A 26,537-nucleotide genomic window follows, 5' to 3' on the forward strand; every position below is an offset into this window, starting at 1 on the left:
ACCAGTACTAGTTGCTGCTGCTGCTACTAGAACTGTGTGTCCTCTTGGGGCTGGGAGGTGAGACTGGTGGTACGCCACCAGCACCTGTACTGATTGCATTGCCGCGTTGCAAATTATGGACGCCACCGTGGCTTGCACATGCTTGCAAATTATCTCGCCTACCGTATCGGCAGTTCTGTTCTGCATACTGCACCCAATCACCAGCCATTTATTATTATTATTATTATCCTATCTGCTATAATTCTGGCTCCGATAAAAATTAAGCTAAAGTTATTTGCTAATGCTAGCACGATACAAGCCTGTGCACACTCGACGCGGGTTGCATCGTGCCCTGCACCTCCAATCCCTAATCTACGGTAGTATATACTATCCGTCCAATTAATTCTAGTTAAATTTGTAGAAAAAATATATATCCATAACACCAAATATTGAAATATATAAACTATTGGTGAAATATATTAAATGATGAAATTGATAATATTCATGTAGTACCATAAATAGTACTATCATTTTATCTATGTATACTTGGTCAGATTGAAACTGATTTGACTCGGTGAGAAGCTAACGGAGGGAGTATCACGGTCACAGTGCCAGCAATGCATGTAACCGCAGAGGTACGGATGTCAATTGGTATCGGCAGCGACGCGCCACGCATCACCGTGCATGGTTTTCAAAGCTAAGATATACTACTACACCATATACGGTACTGCCTCGTACGTATACTCGAGGAAAAGTTGTAGCTCACCCGACGAAGCAACAGGGGGTGTAACTTTAGTCCTGTCACGTCGGATGTTTAAACACTAATTTAGAGTATTCAACATAGACTAATTACAAAATTAATTGCATATTTAGAAACTAATCTGCGAGACAAATCTATTAAGCCTAATTAGTTCATAATTTGCTAATGTGGTGCTATAATAAACATGTGCTAATGATGAATTAATTAGTCTTATAAATTCGTCTCCTAAATTATCCTCGATTTATGTAATTAGTTTTATAATTAGCTTATGTTTAATTGGCATCCGAAATACAGGGACTGGACTGCATCGAAACACGCACGCAGTGAGCCTGGTATCTGCAAATTTAAGAGGGACGTGCTGTACTACTATTGCATTGCAGCGTACAGTACGTAGTATACTAGTATTGGTTGCTGTGTCACTGTGGTGCGGATATTTGCTTGCACGCGTACGTCCCACAACCGCAGCTTTGCTTTGCTGCCGCCGATGGATCGGACCGTCCATCATTCATCATTGTAGTTGTAGGGCTAGCAACATTTTATCTCCATTTTTCAGGCTCCAATAATCCAGGATTAGCTAATAAAAAATACTAGCAAGCACATTAACAACGGCGCGAGAAAGACGACGACCCCGGCCCAGGGCACTCCAGTGCCCGCGCGGCGTTTCTGCATGGCTCGCGGCGTCGCGCCATGGGATGGATGGAGCTTTGCGTTGCGTGCGTTGGACGGCTGCGTGCGTGGGGCCCTCCGCCTCGCTTCTCTTTCCCAAAAGGCAGCCGAAAACGCTGCTCCAACCAACAAATCTCCACGGAGCGGACGCTACCCAACTCATTTCTCACACTCCTTAGCAATTCGAGTGCAATCGTTTACGACCCTGACGTGTGGTGCCCGCAGGCCGCTTGAACCTGGGCCCACGTAGTCAGTGCCGTAGTCAAGTCAACTCCGGTTGTACTGTACTGCTACCTCAGTACTACTACCACGCTACATATATTTCCGTGACGATGATTTGATGCTAACGAGCCAGCCGACACATCGAACGGAACGGAACGGAACGCCGGACCGGGCGTTAAGGATTTCCAAGTTTTTGTTAATATTTTTATAAAATATTTTCTAGTCAACTACATGCATCACAATGGAACAGACTGGCCGAACTTTAAATCAAATAAATTTTCAAAAAACTATAATAATTGCTAGTGCAATAAAATGTTCACCTCATATAGAAAATCTACAGGAGATTGACTCGAATTATGTTCACAATGTTGTGAGTTTAAGAAAGATGAAAAGCGAGCCAAATGCTCGCATGCATGACACACGCATGCTTGGACAATTATGCCACGATATGAGTGGTTTGACTCCAAACTTAAAGTGAGAATGACAAGTGAGGGATATGTTTCATGGCCCTCGAGCAATCTATGAAACTCCATAATTTGATCGTCAGAATTTCTTTTCTCTTTTTAAATTGAGCTTTGCAAACTCAGTTGTCCAAAAAATGTAGAATTATACTCCCATTGCCAATTTGATATACCTTTTTTTTTTGCGAAGTGAAGAGAGAACTGTATCAAAACTCAGCATAGTAGATCCCAAATTACACATTAAAAAACTAAAATAAAGATATATAATATTCTATCTAGATTCTTATATTGTCTTCTTCCCTAGTGGATTTCCTTGATACAAACAGAGCCATGTTGAACACCAAAGCCAAATCGTAGTCCTTATGCCGAATCCAACAATCAACCTCGAAATGTTAGACATGCCGTAGACATAGGCTCCAGATTCGTCATCTCCAATCCCTTAATTCGTTGTGTATGTCTGATTTTCTCTCCACAACCATCGACGATAAAATCGATGAACCAGAGTTATTTTTCTCGTGGGGAGTGCCCAGGAGCATCCTCCCCTTGCAGATAATGGTCATAAATTGGACTCTTGCCAACAAAATCGACACCTATGATGGCGAACTCATTGTGGCATCGAAGTCACCGTAGTTAACAATACCCCGGTCGAAAATCGTATGATTGTGCTGATGAATTTAATTTTGTTAAACTTTAAGTAAATTAGATCTAAAAACAGTTACAAAAGAGACGGGTCCCCAACTTTTTTCACCATTGTCAAAGTGGGAGAGGAAGGAGAAGGACCTTGGACAACAGAGGACATCGGCGGCAGTGTCCTACGAGACTTGCTTGTTTCACGAGAGAGCAATATGCCACTGGCCAATTTGACATATCTATATATAATTTTTGCCATGGTCAATCTACCTAGAATTTCTTTTTCGCATATTAAAAAATAATAACTTTTTTTATATTTTATACGGAAATGAATTTTCTTTGAAACATTTTGAGCTCCACGAGACCTACTGGTACAACTTTTCGTTTAAGATCGTCATGATATTCAAATGATCGATAGGATGCTCGGATCTTATAAATACATAAATCGGCTTGGCCAAATTTAAATAATTGAGAACTACTGGTTTTATTTCACAATTGGCTTGGCGAAAATTAGATGCCACCACAACAATTGCGGATTGAAGTACAAGTCTGTAAATATTTTATTGGGACAATTATTTTTACAGAAACGAATTGAAGATAATAAAAAGAAAAAAAATCGATCCATCAAGTATTGAGCCCATTCCGCGGCTCAGTCCATCCGGATGCTTAGCCTGTAACAAAAACAATTCGCTTGGCTGGCATCATCACCCCAGGCTCACTTGAAATGGACCGGCCTGATGAAGTAGGGCAAGGCCAGAGTTTATCACTTTTAGATTAGATGGGCCTTTAGGTCGAAGTCGGCGTCTGCTTGATTTCTTTCTTCTTCTCAGTTTCAATGTTTTCTCAATCATGTGTATGTAATTCGCTCCAAATCTATGTATTATAATAATACAACATTGTTAAAAGAGCTTCATGTTCGTCTAGAGGGTCTAGAAATTAATCAAAAAAATTCACCGTCAGATTTTATGAAGACCTAATGGTTAACTGAGCTTAAAAAATATCCATCGTTGGATTTTATGAAGACCTAACAATCTAGATTAAATCAAGCTCCAACACATATCTTTCTGCCCGATTTCCTTCACTCCTGTCGTGATCTGTCACGGTATTTCATCATCACTCAATTTCTCTTTGCTTGACGAGTGACTCGACGTAGGGTCGGCCAACTAGATGGGGAAATTGTCATTTCTAAAACTTATTGGTGTTGGTTAGCCAATCAAAACAACGGAAGTAAACTAATCGTCTAGCCATGACTATACCCATCTATATATTATCACTAGCACATTAAAAAAGATCCTATGCAAGGTATATACTAAGGTGCCTAGTTAGTGGGAGCTCTCCTATAAAATTCTAGTTAGCAAGGTGAAAGGTCCTAATATGGCTAGAGGGAGGTGAATAGCCTATTTAAAAATCTACAAATCAACTAGAGCAATTTGATTAGTATGACAAATAGCGAAATACAAACTTGCTCTAGCTCTATAAGGGTTGCAAGCCACCTATTCAATAATTCTAGTTGCAATGATTACTAGGCACACAACTTGCAATGTTACTACTCACTAAGAGCTCTCAATCTTGCTACTCTAAAGAGCTCCACTAGATGAACTTAAAATAACAAAGCAAGCTCTCAATTCTAAATACACTAAAGAGCTTGCCATAACTAGTTTACAAGAATATAAATGAGTGAGTAGGGTGATTATATCGCCGTGTAGAGGAGTGAACCAATCACAAGATGAATACTAAATCAATCACCGGGAGAATACCAAAAGGACAAGAGACAACCAATTTTTCTCCCGAGATTCACGTGCTTGCTGGCACGCTAGTCCCCGTTGTGTCGACCAACACTTGGTGGTTCGGTGGCTAAGAGGTGTTGCACGAACCTCGTCCACATAATTGGACACCGTAAGAACCTACCCACAAGTGAGATAACTCAATGACACGAGCAATCCACTAGAGTTACCTTTCGGCTCTCCACCGGGGAAGGCACAAGACCCCTCACAATCACAACGATCGAAGCCGGAGACAATCACCAACCTCCGCTCAACGATCCTCGCTGCTCCAAGCCGTCTAGGTGGTGGCAACCACCAAGAGCAACAAGTGAATCCCGTAGCAAAACATGAACACCAAGTGCCTCTAGATGCAATTGCTCAAGCAATGCACTTGGATTCTCTCCTAATCTCACAATAATGATAAAACAATGATAGAGATGAGTGGGAGGGCTTTGGCTAAGCTTACAAGGTTGCTATGTCAATGCAAATGTCTAAGAGAGTGAGCTTGAGCCGGCCAAGGGGCTTAAATAGAAGCCCCCACGAAATATAGTCGTTGTACCCCTTCACTGGGCATAACTCGGGGTGACCGGATGCTCTGATCAGTTCGACCGGACGCAGGACCCCAGCGTCCGATCGCCCGATGCTTGCCACATGTCATCAGCTTCAAACACCGATCGCCCGATCTTAATGGTCAAGTGATGACCGGATGTGTCAGTTAGAAAGTGACCGGACACAGGACCCCAGCGTCCGGTCGTTTCCAGTAAGGTTCCAAACGCAAAATTTCACGACCGGACGCGTCCGGTCACTCAACGTTTCCTCTGTACGCCTCACATCAGCATACGTCAACACTGACCGGACGCACCCTGCCAGCATCCGGTCACTCTTCACGCTAGCGTCTGGTCATAAGACCGAGACACGTGCTCACTGCTGCTACTGACCGAACTCTGAACCCAGCGTCCGGTCACTATATGAACCCCTGTCTTTTCTGTCTAGGGCGCCGGTGAAGTTTCTAACCCTTGCTCAAATGTGCCAACCACCAAGTGTATCACCTTGTGCACATATGTTGGCATATTTTCATAAACATTTTTAAGGGTGTTAGCACTCTACTAGATCCTAAATGCATATGCAATGAGTTAGAGCATCTAGTGGCACTTTGATAACCGCATTTCAATATGAGTTTCACCCCTCTTAATAGTACGGCTATCTAACCTAAATGTGATCATACTCGCTAGTGTCTTGATCACTGAAACAAAATGGCTTCTACTATTTATACCTTTGCCTTGAGCCTTTTGTTTTTCTCTTTCTTTTTTTCAAGTTCAAGCATTTGATCATCACCATGCCATCACCATCGTCATGATCTTCGCCATTGCTTCATCACTTGGAGTAGTGCTACCTATCTCATAATCACTTTGATAAACTAGATTAGCACTTAGGGTTTCATCAATTAACCAAAACCAAACTAGAGCTTTCATAAGGTCACTTAAACCTATGCACCTAGTCAATAAAACACTAAGGGTTCCTACACACATACTAGAGAGCAGACAAGCACTAAGCATAAGCCATACTAGGTAGTACTAGTAGTGGTGTAACTAGTACTACACTAGGTAGCACTAAGCACTACTCAACTAGTTACACAACACAATTACCACTTGAGAGGAGAGCTACTTAACTAGCTACACAAGTGCAACTACACTAGCACAAGCATATGAACAAGTAAATACAAGCTAGTGTAGGGGATGCAAACTGAGTGAGCAAGGTCAAATAGATGATATGGTGATTTTGTCCTGAGGTTCGGTGGTTTGCCAACCAGTTAATCTCCGTTGAGGAAAATCCCCCAAGGTTGCCACCGGTTCTCTTGCTAGTGGCAAGCCCGCAAGCTCTTACTCACCCCTTGAGGTGTGCTCCTAACGTGAGCTCTAACACTTGACCCGACTGGACCACTTGGTGCTTTTCACACCTCGGCTTTACTAGAATTGCTCTTGGCGATTTTCTATGGAACGAGCACATCACCCCTCACAATGCGGTCTCACTCCAAAGCACCACACAATCTATGTGCGTGCTACGATGAAGTCCACAAGCCACCAAGCCATCTAGAATGTGACAACCTCCAAGAGTAACAAGCCCTCAAGCTTGCTTTAACCAGCCCCTAGTGCCACTAGATGCTATCTCTATGAAGCACAAGCACTAGATCACTCCAACTCACTACAAATGGAAGTTGAAATCAACTTCTGCGCAAGCACAAAAAATCTCTGCTGCCCTCACCAGAGAGTAAACACCAGAGAAAGCCCCCTGAGGCTCTATATGCCTGACAGACTCTAGGGCTTGTCCTTGGTGAAAGGACCTTGATATCGCCTAGAGGGGGATGAATAGGCCTATTTAAAACAAACTCGCAGTGGAAAGTTAAATTCTAGGTGCGGCACCGCTGCTCCCAAGGTGCAGCACTACGACACTGCCTCACTAAAAGTGCGGCACTATTGCGCCTACAGACAAGCTCAAACTACAATTCAAAAACTACCCAAGAAAAAGTAGATTGAGCAAATTACTGATGTTCCTGGGTAGTGTAGAGCCTATTCCACCACCTGGATGTTGGCGGAAGTGCACGAGCAAGTAGATCAGGACCAAACCCTAGAATCACCACAAATACAAGTATAGCAATGCAAATCACAAGAACACAAGTAAGACACCAATTTATCCCGTGGTTTAGCTCACCACTAAGGCTTGTCTATGTCCACATTGTTGAGGTAGCCACAAAGGCTTTGGTATCTTTCAACCTTATCCTCGTTCTCAAGTCAAGAGAATAAACTCTTGAGATGATGGGTGATTTCACTAGCTGATTGAGGTGATTACAAACCTCCTGGAGCTGCCACACAAGTTGGCAAGCTCCACGGGCGACGCGCTAGCTGGCTAGAAGGAAGCTCCAAGAGTAACAAATATAATCCACCGATTTGAACGCGAACCAAGTGCTCTAGGAGATGAAGAACAGTTGGGGCTGCTCTCTAATGCAGTTTGGAGGTTCAAACTCTCATGGATTTGCAAGGGAAGCAAAGGAGAAGCTTGAGGGGCTCCAATGGTGAGTGGGGAAGAGAGAGAGCTGCTCTGGTCACACTTGGGAAGGGAATGGTTGATCTAAAAACCGGTTACCGTTGTAAGGAAGAAGAGAAGGTATAAATACCCCCTTCTCTCAACGGCCAGTTAAGTCGCGGCAATGCCGCAACTGAACTGTGATAGTGCCTCGCCTCAGCGTGATAGTGCCTCACCTACCAGGCAGCACAAAAGATAGGATTACAAAGCTTACTATCTTGGCTAAGGCTTTAAGGATATATGGTGGGTAAATGAGCACTCAGTTGCACATTAAAGCTTGTGCATTGTATCCCCCTTTATAGTACGACTTTTCCTAAACTCAAATTCAAAATATCAAAGAATTTAAACACCTTTGAGTTGGTCACCGCATCCTTTTATAATTAGGGTTTCCACCATCTTATGTATTATCCTCTTTCTCAATATTACTTCAAAAGGTTTGTAATTATCTTTGTCTCATCTCTTTGAGCAAACACATGTTGATCTTGTGACTTGAATCTTTCCAACACATGTGAGTTCAGTCCATTGCTTCAAGTCACTTTCACTAATGATTTGATCCTTGACACAATATGACTGTCGATGTTTGACCACCGATAGCCTGCCACGGGGGTCCCCGAGGCAGTATGTTCGGGCTTCAGCGTATGCAGAACTCGATGGTGAACGCAAGAGACAAACGATTTATCCTGGTTTGGACCCTCGATCGTTGATCGAGTAACAGCCCTACGTCCAGCCGGCGTTAGCCTCTACGTTGGATTGATTATGAAGTGTCGTACAATTGTTGTTCTATTCTCCCTCCCAGGAGCCCTGCCCTCCTTTATATAGTCAGGAGGCTAGAGTCCTAGTCGGTTTATAATGAGAGTTCCTAGTAGGATTACTGAATAGTACTACTACTAAGATTACATAAGAAGAATCCTAGTTAGACTAGATCTTCTCTCTCCCTTGCGGGGTATCCTGTGGGTCCCGCATCGACAAGCCCCCGAGCACTTCATGGTTGAGCTCTGAAAGTCTCATTTTGCTCATTCAGGTCTTGTTGAGTAGGAACAAACGTCATCCGAGTGCTTTCTGGAGTGAAACCTTGTAGCGCTTCTTGGGACCTTCGAGTGGTGAGTGCTTTTTGAAGAAAAAGTACATCCATCTGGTTGTAGCCCCCGAGCCTCTTGCTATTTGGAACAAGGAGTTGGAGGATCTTGTCTTGAAGTTTCTCTGATTGTTCGTTGAAGTTTTGTCAAAAAGAACTCGAATATGGCTCGTTCCGGGTTCTTTTTGTCGTAATGTCTTGAAGTGGTCTGCGTTGAGGAAGTCTTTTGGTGATGTGCGCTTTTTCGAAGAAAAAGTGCACTCACTGAGTGTAGCCCCCGATCCTCTTGCTATTTGGAACAAAAAGTTGGAGGGTCTTGAATCTTTATGTTGTTTGAAAATTTGTGTTCTGAAGTAGTCCCCGAGACTTAGATTATGTCATCATCCGAGTAGTTTTACGGTATCTTTCCGAAGCAGCCCTTTAGTCTTGGATTAAACCATCATCCGAGTAGTTTCACGGCATGCAGCCTCCGAGCTTATATCCGGGTTCTTTTTGGGTGGGTGCAATTTTTCGTAAAAATTGCACTCACTGAGTGTAGCCCCCGAGCCTCTTGCTTTTGCTTGCAAAAGTTGGAGGGTCCAGATTCTTGTCTTCAAAAAATTCTGGGGCTATGTATCCCGCAACCCCGAGCTTTCTCCGAGTTCTTCTCTTTAGAAAAGAAATCGGATGAAGAGTCTTGATGTGTTGTCATCGTTGTAGTCTTGAGTTTCTTGTATTCTTGGTCCTTTGTCTTTGGTTCTGAGCCTCCGGGAGTAGTTGAAATGAAGGCCGAGCCCCCTAGCTTAGTGTTGATTAAGCTGTGATGCTGGCCGAGCCTCCGAGCATATATCCGTGTTGTTTTGTTCAGGAAGAACTCGGATGCAAGGTCTTGGCATATTCTTTGATAGTCTGCTGTTGTCAGATGTAGTTGTATGGTGGTTGGGTGTAAATGCTGTTTGTTGATGGGTTGTACCGTGGTGGTATATCCTTCCGAATATGCTTGTCCTTGGTCACTGTTCCTTCACGCCTGAGTCCTTTTTCATTGAGTTCTATCTTTTCACTGTTTCCTTTGTCAGGTCTTTACCTTTGGTGCTCCCGATTCATGTGCACCGCTCTTTTGGTCTATGAATACCCTCCTGTGGTGCTTGTTTTTGAATCATTGAGCATTCTATTGTGTGGCCTGAAGTCTTTGTAGTCATGGATATGGTAGTTTGTGAAGTTGAGCAGCCCCCGGGCGTATCTTGTAGTTGTTGTGTATCTCGTCGTAGCTGGAGGAAGTCTTGTGATAGGGCAGAGAACTCGGAGACAGCAGGAGGAATAACGCTCACTCCTTTTAGCATCTTCTGGAGACGCTCGAGTACCTCCTCATCGGTCAGCTCAAGAGCTGGGACCATGCGTGAAGGATCCTCGGCCCCAGAATACTCGAAGCCAAGGTGCTCCCGCTCTTTCAAAGGCTAAACTCGGCGACGAAGAAAACTCGAAACAATACCGAAACCGATTAAACCCTGCTGTTTCAGCATGCTAATCCTATCAAGGAGTGGCTGGATCACTTGAATCTCAGCAGGTGACTCAAGTTTCTTGTCCCATCGGTCATTCACCACAGGACCAGATCCAGAGTGGACGACAAGGGAAGGGATCAAATTGGCAGCGTAAAACCAGTCGGCACGCCAATCTTTTACAGAATCAACCAGGTCATAGTCAAAGAACTTGCTCTTAAGACCCTAGCGAAACTAAATCCCACAACCACCAAGAACGCTGGTTTCTTCGCAGCGGGGTTGAGGTTTCAGACGAAAGAAGTAGCGAAAAAGAGATAGAGAAGGAGAGATTCCAAGGAAAGCTTCACAGAGATGAACGAAAATGGAAAGATGGAGAACGACATTAGGGGTTAGATGGTTCAGACTAACCCCAAAATAACCAAGAAACTGATGAAGGAAGGCGGAAGCAGGAAGGCAAAGTCCGGCGCGGACAAAGGAAACAAAGAGGACAATCTCACCAGGACCCGGAGCAGGAACCCGATGCTCGCCCGGAACTCTCCATTCAGCGATGACTTTGCTTTGGATCAAGCCGTCGCTGACGAGCTCGCGTAGCTGACCTTCGCTTGTTGTTGGAGCCGGCCAAACCTTCTGAGCAGCCCTCATGGCCACGAACTCTTGGTTCTCGATCAAAGAAAGGGATGACTCCTCGTCCACGAAGATGGCCTGGGACTTGCTCGCGGTTTTCTTCTTACCCATGAACTAGCGGAAGCAAAAAGGTACTGGGGAAGATGAAGCTAGATGGCGGCGCTAAGGACGGCGGCGGTAATGGCGACGGTGGATGATTAAGAGCTAGGGTTTGAAGGCAAAAGAAAGGCAGTAAAGAAAAAGAGGACGAAGGGTCTATAAATAAATTTTACAGCGTTAGAAACAGCCCACCAGGCCCGTTAAAACACCGTGTGAGAACGCAACGGTCTATTTACCGACGCAGCTAAAACGACGCAGGGCACAAATCTACACAACGGTACAATCTAATGGGCACATTTCAGACTTATCCATCCAGCACTTCTGCGGAGCCATTAGATAACTGCAAGAACAACCCATCCTCAAAGAAGAAAGGGAGGGTAACTTCTAAAGGAACAAAAGAACCCAGTTCTTGATAAAAAGAACTCGGAAATTCCATAAGCAACACAACAGGAGAAAGCATGGCAACAAAGAAGGCAAGAATCTTTTTTATTACAAATGAAATCAAGAAGTACAAGGTTACACATCTTACAAGACCCGACGAACTCAGTACTACAACAAGCAAGGTAGCAAAGAGGAACCCAGACACAGCTAGGCTCTGGAACGACTACGTGTTCTAATTTGCTACCAGGTAGAACAAACCACCCTCGGCTACACTGTTTTCTTCAAAGGACGAACACAGTGCATCCAAGATGGAAATCAGCAGCATAGCAGGAAAGCATGGACCAAAGGAGGCTGGCAGGCATCTGTCTACCCAAGCCCGACGTGATGCAGGATCAGGTGTTGATCTTCACCGGACAGCCGCAGGGCAGACAAAGAGCGCCGGCCAAGAACTGCCGGATGAAGGAACAAAGCCCACATCACAAGACTTCCTCCAACTACCGCCACCAACTTCCTGATGCAACGCCACTGCGGGATTAGTCTACCTCTAACCCCTATCACAAGACTTCCTCCAGCTACGACGAGATACACAACAACTACAAGATACGCTCGGGGGCTGCTCAACTTCACAAACTACCATATCCATGACTACAAAGACTTCAGGCCACACAATAGAATGCTCAATGATTCAAAAACAAGCACCACAGGAGGGTATTTATAGACCAAAAGAGCGGTGCACATGAACCGGGAACACCAAAGGTAAAGACCTGACAAAGGAAACAGTGAAAAGATAGAACTCAATGAAAAAGGACTCAGGCGTGAAGGAACAGTGACCAAGGACAAGCATATTCGGAATGATATACCACCACGGTACAACCCGTCAACAAACATCATTTACACCCAACCACCATACAACTACATCTGACAACAGCAGACTATCAAAGAATACGCCAAGACCTCGCATCCGAGTTCTTCCTGAACAAAACAACACAGATATACGCTCGGGGGCTCGGCCAGCATCACGGCTTAATCAACACTAAGCTAGGGGGCTCGGCCTTCATTTCAACTACTCCCGGAGGCTCATAACCAAAGACAAAGGACCAAGAATACAAGAAACTCAAGACTACAACGACGACAACACATCAAGACTCTTCATCCGATTTCTTTTCTAAAGAGAAGAACTCAGAGAAAGCTTGGGGCTGCGGGATACATAGCCCTAGAATTTTTTGAAGACAAGAATCTAGACCCTCCAACTTTTGCAAGCAAAAGCAAGAGGCTCGGGGGCTACACTCAGTGAGTGCAATTTTTACGAAAAATTGCACCCACCCAAAAAGAACCCGGACATAAGCTCAGAGGCTGTATGCCGCGAAACTACTCGGATGATGGTTTAATCCAAGACTAAAGGGCTGCTTCGGAAAGATACCGTAAAACTACTCGGATGATGACATAATCCAAGTCTCGGGGACTACTTCAGAACACAAATTTTCAAACAACATAAAGATTCAAGACCCTCCAACTTTTTGTTCCAAATAGCAAGAGGATCGGGGGCTACACTCAGTGAGTGCACTTTTTCTTCGAAAAAGCACACATCACCAAAAGACTTCCTCAACGCAGACCACTTCAAGACATTACGACAAAAAGAACCCGGAACGAGCCATATTCGAGTTCTTTTTGACAAAACTTCAACGAACAATCAGAGCAACTTCAAGACAAGATCCTCCAGCTCCTTGTTCCAAATAGCAAGAGGCTCGGGGGCTACAACCAGATGGATGTACTTTTTCTTCAAAAAGCACTCACCACTCGAAGATCCCAAGAAGCGCTACAAGGTTTCACTCCAGAAAGCACTCGGATGACGTTTGTTCCTACTCAACAAGACCTGAATGAGCAAAACGAGACTTTCAGAGCTCAACCATGAAGTGCTCGGGATGTTTGACCACCGATAGCCTGCCATGGGGGTCCCCGAGGCAGTATGTTCGGGCTTCAGCGTATGTAGAACTCGATGGTGAACGCAAGAGACAAACGATTTATCCTGGTTCAGACCCTCGATCGTTGATCGAGTAACAGCCCTACGTCCAGCCGGCGTTAGCCTCTACGTTGGATTGATTATGAAGTGTCATACAATTGTTGTTCTGTTCTCCCTCCCAGGAGCTCTGCCCTCATTTATATAGTCAGGAGGCCAGAGTCTTAGTCAGTTTATAATGAGGGTTCTTAGTAGGATTACTGAATAGTACTACTACTAAGATTACATGGGAAGAATCCTAGTTAGACTAGATCTTCTCTCTCCCTTGCGGGGTATCCTGTGGGTCCCGCATCGACAATGACTCGACATAGCTTGATTAGTTCCTTGACTCAATGCAAGTACTCTCTTCTTCACCTTAGCCATGGTACCTCGATCCTCGAGCCATCGCTTGCCCTTCACCTCCGCTTAGTCCTTCGAAGCCCTTTCCTTACTATCTTCACATTATCAAGCTATACTCAAGTCACATCATACTAAGCATCCATTGAAAAACTATTTCTTCAATATTGTGATCCTTGCTTGAATATCTTCTAGATATGAAAGTTCAGATCAATCAAGCTTTAGTTGGACTCACATAGAGACATATATGGATCAACATCAATATGGTCAAACCAATTCACGATTCCTTATATACTCTTCATTTTGGCTTGACATTCCTAACACTCACTTTAATCTCTATCTTCATACTTCTAGCTTAATCATATTAATGCAAAGTGATTTTTCAAATCTTTATCCATACAAGCAGACCAACATAGAGACCGACTTATATCCAATATGAGCTGTGTCCTTTGCCATTTAACCTTTGCTTGGTATTTCTTCACTTATTCATTCTTGGCTCATTCTTTAATCCTTGATCAAAGCTAATCCACTATCAAACTCTTCTTGTTCATGCAAAGCCAGCCATTATTGAGACGAATCCAAAATCATTAACTCATGTCTCATTTACCATTTGCCAAATATGCTCGCTTTCTCATGATACTATGATATCCCATAATATAGAAGTCATTTCAACAATTCTATTTGTATTGTAGTCTTTCTCTTGAACTATATTGTTTCTATGATCTTCCAACACAACAATACACAATTTTGGCTTTAATTTGAACATTAGGTGGAATATCATCAAGTTTGCCTTCTTGTTGAACCTATATACCCTTCTCATTCCACAATCCACAAGTGTATACAATAAACTCAATTTTCTGTTTAACACTTAGCAAACTTATTAGACCTTTAATGGTGTTGTCATTCAACTTACTAAAACCCACTAAAGGGCCAGATGCACTTACACTTGGTGTTGCTGGGGTGGGCGCTCGGCCCGAGCCAAGATTGGGGCAACCGTGGGGGCACTCGCTCGCTCGGGACTCACTTGGGTCAGGAATTCCCTATGCCTTGGCCGAGGCCTCGGGGCGAAGGCGGCCCGAATGAGGACTTAGCCTCCCTTAGCTTGCTCCATGGACATCGGTGATTTTGTTAGGAGTAGGCTATCTACGGTCATCGAGCCATCCTTTGTCTGCCAGAGGGTGTGCACGAGCGCACCCGATGGGTGTAGCATCCAAGCCCTGGCTAATTAGGAGAATCAAGCGGGGAGGGGATAACTGGACTGTGATACCCTTAATCCAAGGGTTTAGCATACCCCTATGTTTGACTCTCATCACTTGTGTTTTATACCTTTGCCTTGTGCAAATTGACATTAGCTCCAATTCAATGCTAGTACATAAGCATAGATTGCTCATAGCATCCATTCCATCTTGATGTCTAACTATCATCACCATGAGGCCCATCCGTGCCAATTGATCATTATCTAACACTTGATGATTCTTCCATCTTACTCCTTCACGCCACTTGATATCCACATGTGTTATCAACTCTTTTTGTTGTTCTTCACAAGTGATACGGATTCACATGACTTTTTTTATATAATGGAATTTTTTGGCTTTAGCCTTTTTCTAGGAAGAAGAAGCATCAGTCCAAACTTATTACATCAGCACACCTATAATTAAAACTTATTACAGGTTTAGAAACTAAAGTTTAAGACGGTAAATGAAGGACCATCCATGTGACGCGAAGAACTCCATGGCTCTCGATTCTAGTAGCTTGCAAGTGTTAAGAATTCGTTCCTTGCCATCATTCGAACGCCGCAATAGAGCCCAAATCGTAACCAGTGTGTCCCCCTTAAAAGAACCCACAAATTTTTTTGAGTGACCTTTATCAAAAACCACATCGTTCCTTATTATCCATATTGCCCAGCAAAACGTCACAGTCCCAGTCAATAGCAGATGATTATGTTTGAAACCTCCTAGTTTTGACCAACTATTAAAAAGATGGTTCGTGTTCCTTGGCGGATTAATGCCAAATAAAACAAACATAGCATGCCAAAGGAAACTGACATAATGGCAATCAAAAAACAAGTGCTGGATAGTTTCAGTTTTGCTACAAAGACAACAAGACTTACTACTATTCCAATTCCTTTTAGCAATATTGTCTTTTGTCAGTATCAACCCCTTCTTTAATAACTAAAGAAAAATCTTAATCTTTAGGGACACTTTCATATGCCAAATTTCCTGGATAACCTTAATCTTGTTATTAACTAGGTATTCGTACATGGATTTAACAAAAAAACAAGCCATTATTATTTAAGTTTCAAATGAAAATATCTTGTCCCTCATTTAGTTAATAAAAGCAACCTCGCAGCTAGACTTTGCCATGCCAACAACTTATTCCTAACTAGTGCCCTTCTAAAAGGCACATTGAGAGGGCTGAAATTAAGTATATCAATTGTTGCTTGTTTCTTGCGCACTATATTAAATAAGTTTGGGTATTGGATTTTTAAGGCTTGGGAGGTCAATCATTTATCTTCCTAAAATCTAATTTGAGTTGCATTGTCTAGTTTAAACTTCCCAAGACTTAAGAAAATGTCTATGACTCCCAGCAAACTATTCCAAAAATGAGAAAACCCGTTTTTCTTTTCAATTTGACTTAGAGTCTTGTTCTTTAGGTACTCGTTCCTTATTAACTCCTGCCAAGTGTCCTCCTCATTGTAAAGTTTGAAAAGCTATTTGCTTAAAAGACACTTATTTTGTAAATTTGGATTTTGAATTCCTAAACCACCTTGCTCTAAAATATTCACTCTTTCTTCAAAGAAAGACATCGTGAACATAGGTAGACTATTTGCTTGCTCTAATGTGTGAGAGAAGAAAAGAAAGAAATGAGAGAGGGGGAGATGGCCCCCATGCGTGTGAGAATTATGAGAAATAAAGACATGGCTATTGTGATATGTTTCAGGGATTCACACAGCCATTGGCTAGAGATTCAACTCAGTTTCTAATATCAGCTAACAATTAGCTCTAGGCGATTCAAACAAAATCCTAGTTTTTTTTTTCAATTTCAAATGTGATTTACATAACTTCAGGACATTGGGCCTGATTGATTGATGACCGAATTTTGGTTACCAAATCGTGGGCAAGTCAATTTTTTGTAGTCATTTAGTTTGCTACCAAAAGTTTGTCACTCTCTCTCATTTGGCTAATTAAATCTACAACAAAATCGTCTAACTTTTAACAATTTTCACTTACTAGGCCATTGGCAAGGCAAACTTTGGTAATAAACCAGGCAGGCTCATCGTCTCCAAACTTCAACGGTATTCCTTCGGTATTCTTTTCCGGTTTTCCTTCGTCTAAACGTGTGGCCCTAGCGTGTGAAGCATGTTGCACTGGGAAGGCACAACTCGGCGACTGAAATTCTTGCTTAGCGCTTAAGACTGTATACCAGGTCCGGACACTCCATCTAAATTCGGAACACGTCTGGCCGACTAATCTAATCGTAGAGGTTCAAGCCAAAGGACCTCTGGTCCATTTGGTCGGAGCGTTCCGCGGCACTTTTCAGGTCCTGGTTTAACTCCTCGTGAGAGCGAATTTCAGGCTGAGATTAAAAAAATCTTCTCGTCTGTCCCACGCTAAAACACAGGTCTAAGGACCGGTCTAGTCTCACAGGACGACGGTGCCGCTATGTAAAGGTGAAGCAGGAGTTCAGAGATTTTCTGGGTCTGCATGAGATGATTTTTAATGCAGTGACTTGGTCTTAGCCTCGCAGGAGCAGTTTTTTTTTTTTTGCGTAGGGAGGTGAAGCTGAGCAGAAATTGCCTGAGGAGCTAGATATTCGTCATTTCCTTCGTCCAGGTGAGGAGCAGATCCAGCCGTTCGCTTCATTTCTCCTCTTGTCTGCTCCGCTGCCAGTCTGCCACGAACCGCCTCCAGCCCTCCACGTCTGAGGAAGAGGAAGGAGTCAGTCAGGTCGAGATCGAAACCACCAACGCCTTCGCCTCCGCCGTTGGGGTTCATCAGCAGTTCGCGGGGCAAAGAGAGGGCGGCCGCGATGTGGGTGGAGATCCTGTGCGGCCTGGTGGCCTACAAGATCATCCAACGCGTCTTCTTCGCCGGCGGCGACGACGCTTCCTACCTCGCCGACCTCGACTCCTCCCACTCCGACCTATGCTTCGCCGTCGCCTCCAGGTTCCACCCCTTCCCCAACTCTTTTGAGTATTTGTACCGATTCATGGAGACGAGAGAAACCCACCCTACTGACCAAATCGTTGGTTCGATTCCCCTTCCAGGCTCGAGAAGCTCTACGCCAGCCGATGCTTCGTCGGTCTCCGCATCCCCGACCCCGACGCCGGCGAGCGCCAGCATATCGACGTTGTCCTCGTTACCAAGAGGTCAGTCTGCCATCTAGGCATCTACTACTACTTCGCAATTTCCATGTTCGTCTGCTACAAGAATTTTCCCCCCTTTCCGAAGTTATTATCAGGACCTGTGCCACTGCATCATACTCACACGGTAACAACTAGAGAAGCAATTGGGTATACTGTCTTCAGATTTCAGAGATAATGTATTGCAGAATGATGAAGTCAGTACCAAAAAATTGTAGCCTGCCTAATCTAATTAGTCCTTTGTTTTCCTCAAGTGCTCAATTTCACTCTTGAACACTTCAAGATCTTCCTAGACCCTCTAGATTTAATGTTTGGACGTGCCGTTCGGTGGCTACCACCTAGTGGAGCTAGATAGACAAATGGGGTAGGCCCTTTGCGATCACTTGCAGCCTGCCTCCCTGTGCTTGCTCATAGAAATAGCATTTCTGACCACCCCATGTGTGATACTTCTTCAGCACTATTACTGTCTTTTAAATTGCTTCAGCTTTGCCCAATTTCACTTTAACTTGTCTAGATGTCATTGTTACTGGCTCATACCCAATGTAACCTCTTTGCACAGTCCATCCATATGATCTTAAAGTTACTTGAGTCTGGACTATTGTTTTGTCCAAACTTGTAAATTGAGGTTTTGATCTTCTAACACTGAAACAGGGAGGTGATGGTGGTAGCGATCAAGAACTTCTCTGGTTTTGTTGAGGCTGACAAGGATGGAAATTGGTCTTGTCCAACTGACAAGAAGCGTAAGCAAGAGATATTTCCAAACCCGGTATGTGGCTTGACCACTACTTTTTCTGTTTGAGTTCTTCGACAACTTCAATGGTACTGCAGAGTGTTATTTACTCATGAGTTGTTAATGAAAATAGTGAGGTTGAGGTATCATTTGGACATAACCGTGTGTTTAACTATGAGACCACTAGCCAAACTGTTGTACTTTCCAGTTAAAATTTAGGCAGAAAGGATGTTTACTTTATTGTAGAACTATGAGGCATATAGTACTGGAGTTGTGTATTTGTATTTCTACACTCTCAAAGGGAAATTCTTTGTTGGAAATATTCTTGATAGTAAATTTTATGCTCCACAATCCTTTGCTATGAAATCCTAGAATCGTTTTGAGACCCAAGTCACATTCCAACTGTGGAAAATCAAGTACTTGCATTCTATGGGTTTTTAGGTTTGCATGTACCGCCTGATGCCTGTATGTTAATCTTCAATCATTCTTCTTGTATTCCTGTTTCCTGTCTATTAATTTGCTGCAATATGTTCTTTAGGTATTAGAAGTCAACAGGCTAGCTGCTAACCTTCAATCATACTTGGAGCAAAGGGGAGCAAAATTGCCTGATGGGCATATCTACGGGAGAGTTGTTCTGCCAAATCCCGACTGCAGGTTAGTTCTCTTTATGAATTTATGTTCTGTTTGCTCTTCTTCTGTTGGATGCTTCTTTGATTTTTCTCATTATTATTGTCATGCTCTTTCTATAATTTTAGTTTTAACTATTTAAGATGTTCTCCATCAGGCCTTCGTATTCTATAAGCATCCAACCAGAGGTCATGTTGTATGATCAATGGAAGGATCTCAAGACAGACTCAAAGAGTGGACTCTCAGCATGGATTAAAGGTGCATTTACTGGAAGCAAAAGTGACATGCAAGATTCAGTACTCCAGAATCTACATTTTATTCTCAGCTCATCGCCTATGTGGGACAGGTGAAGCATTTCGTTTCTTGTTGCCCTTTTAAAATTTGTTTTCCACTTCGCTTCCCTTTTGGTGTATTATGGCAGTTTTCTATGGGGATAAAAAAGAATGACCATGATCTGAACAATTATGAGAGAATAAGATAACAGCATCCTTTGTATCTGGTTGGAGAAACTGCATTGTCTAGTATCAGCCTGATGTTTTTATTTTGTCTCTCAAAAAAGTTTTCTGTTTTAATTTAAGGGCATCTTGTGGTAGTTGGGGCTATTTACATGTTGCAGTCCAGTGCGAAAATGTAGAGGCTCAGGTTCTTTTTTATAATACATATAGCTGCGTCTTTCCTTTTGTAGGTTGGAACTCAAAGGAGACAAAAATGTTCTTGGTGAATTCATCGAGTTCAAAGGCAGGCATGAGGACATTCAACTTCTCAAAAATCTGAAGAGGTCAAAAGTCAGCCGATTCATCATCCAGAAGTCAACTCTTTTTGGTGGTTTTGGTAAGCTCTACGAATCTTTTGTTCTTGTTCTTTTTGCTAGTTACAATCTTCACCTAAACTTTGTAATGTGATTTGTTCATGGTGAGAACTTATGTGTGCCTATCACTTAGGTTAGTGGAACAATGCATTTGCTGCATATAATTTATTAGCTTTGTTGTGCAAGGGACTAGGGAGGATAGAGTCCAGAGGTTAAAGTACTAGATCCATAGAATGCTTATGGAGATGTCATGTGTGCATGACCATCTCCGTAAAACCAAAAGGACATTTATAATGTTTGGTGATGGATTGCTGTGTACTAGGTGGAAATCGTATGATAGTTTCTTATTATTACAAGACATCTCTGCCTAAATGCTGTAGATGATGTGCACGGCTTGTATTTGTTTTTTTTTGGGGTCTGGTTTGCTGTTAATGCAAATGCACCAATGCAGGTAGGTCACGAGTTCAAATATCGTATTCTCCTCGTGACTATCGAGTTGAGGGGACTTCATCTTCAGAGTGGAAAGAGATTTCTGTGAAGCAATACACAGAGATTGTTTTCCAGCCGCTGCATTCCAAAAAGGCTCGGAAGTTCAAGCTGTCCAGTGTTGTTTCTGTCACACTGAGTGCCTAGCCAGCAGATGTTTGCCTGTCAAATTTAGGCTAGCCACAAACTCATCAATTGTGTGCTTCTCTGTTTCCACCTGTAATTATGTGTCTGTTCCTGGTGACGAGGGAAGTGACTTAATAGCAGGGGCGGATCCAACCGGGGGGGGGGGGGGCGCTCAAGCCCGAACCTCCTGTGGAGTCCCCATGAATTTTTAGGCAAAGTTCTATAGTGTAGGGGGGCTGAGACTAGTGCTGTTCAGCCCCTCCTTAGATATTTCCTGGATCCGCCGCTGCTTAATAGCGATGCCTAACTGAATATGCTTCGTACTGTTGCCTGACAGTGCGCGCGCTATGTTATGGGGACCTGATTGGAATCTTAAACGGTTTGGTAATCCCGGTGAGGGCTGGTCAGTCCAGGCCCAGTTTCTTTCGTAGTGCTGCCTTGCCTTCTAGGGCTAGGATTTGAATGGTTGTTTTCTGTGGTCGTTGATGGGCAAACTTGGGCCGAAAGGATTCTTCGAGACTCACCAAGACGGTGTGCTGGTTTTGTGGCTTGAATTCTGTTGTGAGTTTAACACCACTCACCAGTCACCAGTCACCTCTTTCTCACAACACTCCATGGTGATCATTTGGTAGTGATGTCACCTGAATAGAAAAATGGATTGACAAGCTTCACGTTCATCAGTTTAGTGGCCCTGCTGTTTGTCAAGGGGAAAAAGGTTGAGACCGTCTGGGAAAACGCATTGCATTGACAGGGCGATGAACGGCAAAGCTCTGAGGCCTTTGTTGATCTGATACGATGAACGCATCTTGTGATATCCTACCAGCATGCTTGGCATGGGCGTGCCTGCTGTTCAACGCCAAACCGCACGGGGGAACAAAACACAGATGATGACACGCCGGTGTTGTTGAAGACGACGTCGAGTCAGCCGCTCCGCGCAACGGCGAGGAAGACAAATGCGGCGACCTACACTACGCCTCGTTGATGATGTCGTGTGTGATGATGTGTGGAGTGGATGAAAGTGACTTTCCGTATTGCTGCTGCAAACTTGTGTACTCTGGAAGGACGAATGACCTGAATCTCTGAGCAATAGTGGTAGTAGTAGGTATTGTTGGTGAGGGTTTGTGAACCCAGGCCCACCCGTTTCTTTTGGGGTCCCCGGGCCACCCCATTGGTGCACAAATTTGACCTGAAACGATTCTTCCGTAATCATGTTTGTTGAAGCTTGAAAGCAAGTATTACGCAGCGCATGAGCATGAATGTTTTTTTTTTCCAGAACATATCCGTCAATGTACAACTTATCATGTGCAAGTCTAGAACAGTTTTAGTCGGGGAAAAAGACAATTCGTAGGTGTTCATTTACTGATTTCGTCACTTACAAGTTAATTTATTTGCCAGACCAATTACTCATGTGATTCTGCTGTCAACGTTTAAGCTTTCAAGTAACTAATGGAATGCAGTGCCTTAGAATGAGGTCTCAGCATTTCATCGTATTTTCTGTACATACAAGGGCAACATCTGAGCTGCAAATTTTCCTGTAACTCACGAACCTAGATAGATACTTTGTTGGCTTTGGCAATCGATCACTCAAATGCTCTCCCCCTTGGCAGGGCGCAGGGCTGTATCAATACACGTGGCGTGTTTGGCCATGCACAGCATATGCACATTTGACCAGCCAAACACATTTCCCCTTTTTTGAGGAGGGAAATTACAAATACTACAAAAGAATGCAACAACCCTAGTTGCATTGCATTGCATCTGTGGGGTAATTATAATAATTAATTATAAATAAATAAATATAAAACAACAGGAATTCCTAATCCAGCTCCCCATATACCCCGCTGGCAAACTCCAGCATGAGCTTGTTGAGCTTCTTGTTCTGAATCCTCTGTGGTATCACCTTCAGCTCGTCACTGCCCCCCAAAAAAAAAATCCATGCACATGTCTTGTAAGCACAGGAACAAAATAGGAGTAATTGCCTGTCTCTGTCAGCACAAACACGGAGTGGCATTGATTACCTTGGTGGTGGTGGCGAGCGTGGTGCGGCCGGCGAGAGCAACTGCGCGAGCTTGACGGCGTCCTCGGGGCGGCAGACGGCGTTGTTGAAGCAGAGGTAGCGGCCGTAGGCGGTGGGGGACTCGTAGGCGGCGACGTGCGCGTCGGCCAGGAAGTCGACGTCGACGGTGACGAGGACGCCGTGGTCGTACATGTCCGGGGCGCCCTTGAGGTAGGGGTGCGCGGCGGTGAGCCTGAGGCCCGGGGCGCCGGTGAGCAGGCCAGCGTTGATGGCCACCATGTCGACGCCCCGGTCCATGGCCAGCGCCCACGCCGTCTTCTCCGACAGCGTCTTGGCCAGGGCGTGCCACAGCTGCAGAAGTGCAGAGACAGAGACAGGAGACGGAGTCAGGTCAGGCGTGGCACTTGGCAGCATGTTTCACTGACAGCAGTTGATTGGAGGCTGTAGTGTGATTATTGGCACCATGAGGCCCAGCAAGCACGATGAGGCGATCAGGATTAGCAAAGCAGAATCATTAAAGGAAAACACTCTGGTGCGTATCCGTCTGATGATGATGTGCATGTTTATTGGTTGGTTTTATTATTAATTACTACTCAAATCTCTTTAGTGTGTCCTAACCCCTAGCCAGAGACAGTTGAGAAGTCAGCTTCATCAGCAGTATGAAGTCTGAAACCTGATCTTTCTCTATCTAAGCGGGGTCCCGATCGTTCCAGTTACTCCTCCTCCTCATTTGATGCGCACAGCACAGGTTTGGACTTGTACAGCCAGCCTCAAGAGACAGAGACAGCTCTGTGACTCGTACACGCCTGAATCTGAATTGGCGTCCCTGTGCTGTGGTCATCAAGGTAAGGGATTAAGGGAAGCAGAGCAGCAGAAATGCAAAACGGAGTTGGCCACCAAGAACCCAGATCACCGAGCACGCACGCTGCCCGCAGGGCTGGAGTGGCACGCGACGGCACCCACAAAAGAGGTGCGGGAGGGAAGCTACAGCGAACGGATGTGGAGGGACTTGTCACCCATCCCTAATGGATGGATGGATCATCCATGGTGAAAGTGAAAGGTACCGGCCGGGGCTGCAGGCAATTGGATGAGGACGTCACCCATCTCTTTCGGTCTTTCCCACCACCTGTCCCAACGACCCCTCCCCCTCCCCCTCCCCCTCCAAGACCCCCCAAGGGCTTGGCTTGACCATGTATGCCGCGCTGAGCCGCTGACCCAATGTAGACGTAGGCCAGGGCGCCGCAGCCTCATCCGCCGGCTTTGATTTGATGATTGGCCGCATGGAAGTTGGTAACTTTTGTTTTGTTGGCTGATGAAAGTTGCCTACGCACGGACGGCACTGGAAACGACGGCCAATCCATGGAGTGAACAACTGTACTATTAGCAAGTGCGTCAGCAGCCAGCAGGTGCAACAGCAAGTCAGCAGGCAGGTGCAGCAACAAGTTGCCTATTACGCTGACGCTAGCTTCGTACGAGTAGTGGTGAGACGTGCGTGTGTTGCGCGTACCTTGAACTTCCGGCAGAAGGCGAGGTCGCTCCAGCTCTTCTCGTCGGCGACGGCCTCCTCGTGGCCTTCACCGGCGCCGCTCCAGACGGTGGCGGTGACGGAGGAGGTGAAGACGACCCGCTCCATGGCGTCCGCCTGCGCGCACGCCTCCAGCACGTTGTGCGCCGCGCGCACCTCCGTCTCCACCGTCGACTCCTGCAACACAAACCAAAAGCAACTCTCAATGAGAAAACCAGCCACAGCCAGCTCGTGCGCAGTCGTGCTAGCTCTGCCTGCCTGCTCGTGCTTGTCCCAGAGACAGAGCAGAGCAGGCCAGCAGGGGCGGCGAGGACGAAGCGCATGCAGCTGCCATGCCCCATGTGAAGGGTTTTAAATGCACGCGGAAAGGGTTCGGTTCCCTTCCCCTTCCCGCGGCTGGTTCGGTTCCGTTTGGTGGCCCAGTTCTGCACTGCACCCTCCGTTGTGTGGAGCTGGAGGAGGAAGAAGAGGCGCACCGCGCGCTCACTCACAGCCACACATGAGCTGTGTCATTAATGGATCGGAGGAGGTCCGGGGTCCCAGCCCACGTCTGGAACGAACCAAACAGCCTAGACCAGGGAGGAGGAGATGGACAACTCTAAACTCTTGATGGAAAGAGGGAAAGCATCGGCTCATCTTCTTTGCTCTGCCTTGTCCCTCCTCATGCTACAGTGCTCATCGGACAAAAGAGCTTTCATTCGTTTGAAGAACCCAAATTAATAAAGAAAGAAAGAAAGCTGCTGTTTTGATTTGTACTACTCACATCGCACTGGGCCTGGTCGTCGGGCGTGTTGAACATGCAGAAGACGCCGGCGCACCCCCGCACGGCGTCGGCGATGGCGTGGTAGTCGAACGGGTCGGCGCGGAAGACCTTCAGCCGGTGCCTGTACGCGTCGACGTCGCCGCCGCACGACGACAGGTGGCTGAGCAGCGCCGCGGCCTCCTCCTCCTCCCGCTCGTCACCACAGGCGGCGTACGTGGCGGCGTGGACGGTGTACCCGCGGCGGAGGAGGCGGTCGGCGAGCGCGTGGCCCAGCGGCCCCGCCGCGTCCATCACGCACACGCTCTTGCCCGCCGCCCCGGCCGCCGACTCCACGGATCCTGGACACATGCTGTCTGCTTCTTCCTTGCCTGATTGTTACTTCTTCTTTCTTGGACCAAGGCAAGAAGAAGGCAAGACAGCGAAACCGGAGGAGAAACTCAGGTGGTGGATTGACGACGCGAAGGTGATGATACGGATTGCAAAGAGGGGAAGGTGAGGCGCGGAGTATATATAACAACAACAGCAAAAAAGAAAGATGAGAGGAGGCCGGGGCGGCCGGCAAGGACAAGAAGGCGGGCGAGAGAGACGGATTCCGAGTCGGGAGAGGAGGAGATACTCCGGGTCCGGTCCGGGTCAGAGGCAGCGGCAGGCGGGAGGGGGCATTCAAAGGGCGTGCCGATCTGCCGGACTCCCGGTGCCGTGCCGTGCCGTGCCGTATCGTCGTGTCTCTTCTCTCTCTCTGTGCCTGTGCCGTTGGCGTTGTTGGGCGTGAGTGTTGTATCTATGTTCCATTTCATTGCACATGACATGATAGTTTTGATACCACGAAGCTCTCGTTGCTGAGACAATACAGTATACATATGGAGGTCAAGTGTTGGGGCTGATGGGTTGGACTGTGGACGGTTGGGAAGCCGGACGCGTAGGCAGGCGCATCCACGCCAGTTGTTTAGTTGGTAGCTGGCGCATGTGGTTTTGCGGTGGTCAGCGCCCTCGCGCGCGCGCCGGCAAAACCTCGCACCCAACGTTCAAGACGCGCAGGCCTTGAAGCCGCAGCTGCAGGAGGGTCGTCTAGAAGATCGGAGTCGGAGCAGCCAACTACCTACGCACGCAGGGGGAATCCATGCATCAATCATCCGCGGCCCCAAACCTATAGCTAGCCTCAAATAAGGGGGGACGCCGAGACTGATGGGGTTGGCTCAGAAAAAAACAACGGCAACACAGGGCGTGGCCCTCGCGTTGGCCACCGGTTGCACCTGCCTCCGCCAAGCTTCCGCTTCGGCTTCACCTCAGCCTGAAGATGGCAACGGGGAATTCCCCGTCGGAGGTTGCCTCCCCATCCCCGTCCCCGCGGGGAGAAAAAATCCCCGTCCCCGTCCCCGCCAAAGCTCACGGGGACGATTTCTCCCCCATCCCCGCCCCCGCGAGGGGAAAAATCCCCGTCGGGGATCCCCGTCCCCGCATTTGTTCATCACCATTCAGGTTAATTCATCATCATTCACATGAGTTCATCGACACAATATTAGAGT

The 26,537-nt window shown here is 45.8% G+C and overlaps 2 protein-coding genes across 2 annotated transcripts; one reads left to right on the plus strand and one right to left on the minus strand.

The window, feature by feature from the left end:
- The first annotated feature begins 17,400 nt into the window (after positions 1-17,400).
- Positions 17,401-21,929, plus strand: LOC136527394 (uncharacterized). Its single transcript, XM_066520113.1, has 7 exons — positions 17,401-17,735; positions 17,837-17,938; positions 18,584-18,698; positions 19,201-19,316; positions 19,447-19,635; positions 19,975-20,120; positions 20,549-21,929. The coding sequence occupies exons 1-7, from the start codon at positions 17,599-17,601 to the stop codon at positions 20,728-20,730; spliced, it is 987 nt and encodes a 328-aa protein (XP_066376210.1). The 5' UTR covers positions 17,401-17,598; the 3' UTR covers positions 20,731-21,929.
- A 328-nt stretch (positions 21,930-22,257) lies between these two features.
- Positions 22,258-25,833, minus strand: LOC136527387 (cinnamoyl-CoA reductase-like SNL6). Its single transcript, XM_066520099.1, has 4 exons — positions 25,012-25,833; positions 24,231-24,425; positions 22,725-23,074; positions 22,258-22,619 (listed from the first exon to the last, which is right to left on the minus strand). Exons 1-4 carry the CDS (start codon positions 25,357-25,359, stop codon positions 22,523-22,525), a joined length of 990 nt encoding a protein of 329 aa, XP_066376196.1. The 5' UTR covers positions 25,360-25,833; the 3' UTR covers positions 22,258-22,522.
- Between the last annotated feature and the right edge of the window lie 704 nt (positions 25,834-26,537).

Source organism: Miscanthus floridulus, chromosome 2 (genome assembly GCF_019320115.1).
Source record: "Miscanthus floridulus cultivar M001 chromosome 2, ASM1932011v1, whole genome shotgun sequence".
Lineage (NCBI taxonomy): Eukaryota > Viridiplantae > Streptophyta > Magnoliopsida > Poales > Poaceae > Miscanthus > Miscanthus floridulus.

What these genes read in the sequence shown, in the direction of transcription:
- LOC136527394 (XM_066520113.1), top strand. Translation starts at nt 17,599, where the DNA reads ATGTGGGTGGAGATCCTGTGCGGCCTGGTGGCCTACAAGATCATCCAA. An exon ending in AAGAGATATTTCCAAACCCG is followed by an intron (nt 18,699 to 19,200) that starts GTATGTGGCTTG and finishes TATGTTCTTTAG; the next exon opens with GTATTAGAAGTCAACAGGCT. An exon ending in TCATCGCCTATGTGGGACAG is followed by an intron (nt 19,636 to 19,974) that starts GTGAAGCATTTC and finishes TTCCTTTTGTAG; the next exon opens with GTTGGAACTCAAAGGAGACA.
- LOC136527387 (XM_066520099.1), bottom strand. Translation starts at nt 25,359, where the DNA reads ATGTGTCCAGGATCCGTGGAGTCGGCGGCCGGGGCGGCGGGCAAGAGC. An exon ending in CCTTCTGCCGGAAGTTCAAG is followed by an intron (nt 23,075 to 24,230) that starts GTACGCGCAACA and finishes GCACTTCTGCAG; the next exon opens with CTGTGGCACGCCCTGGCCAA. An exon ending in CGCTCGCCACCACCACCAAG is followed by an intron (nt 22,620 to 22,724) that starts GTAATCAATGCC and finishes TTTGGGGGGCAG; the next exon opens with TGACGAGCTGAAGGTGATAC.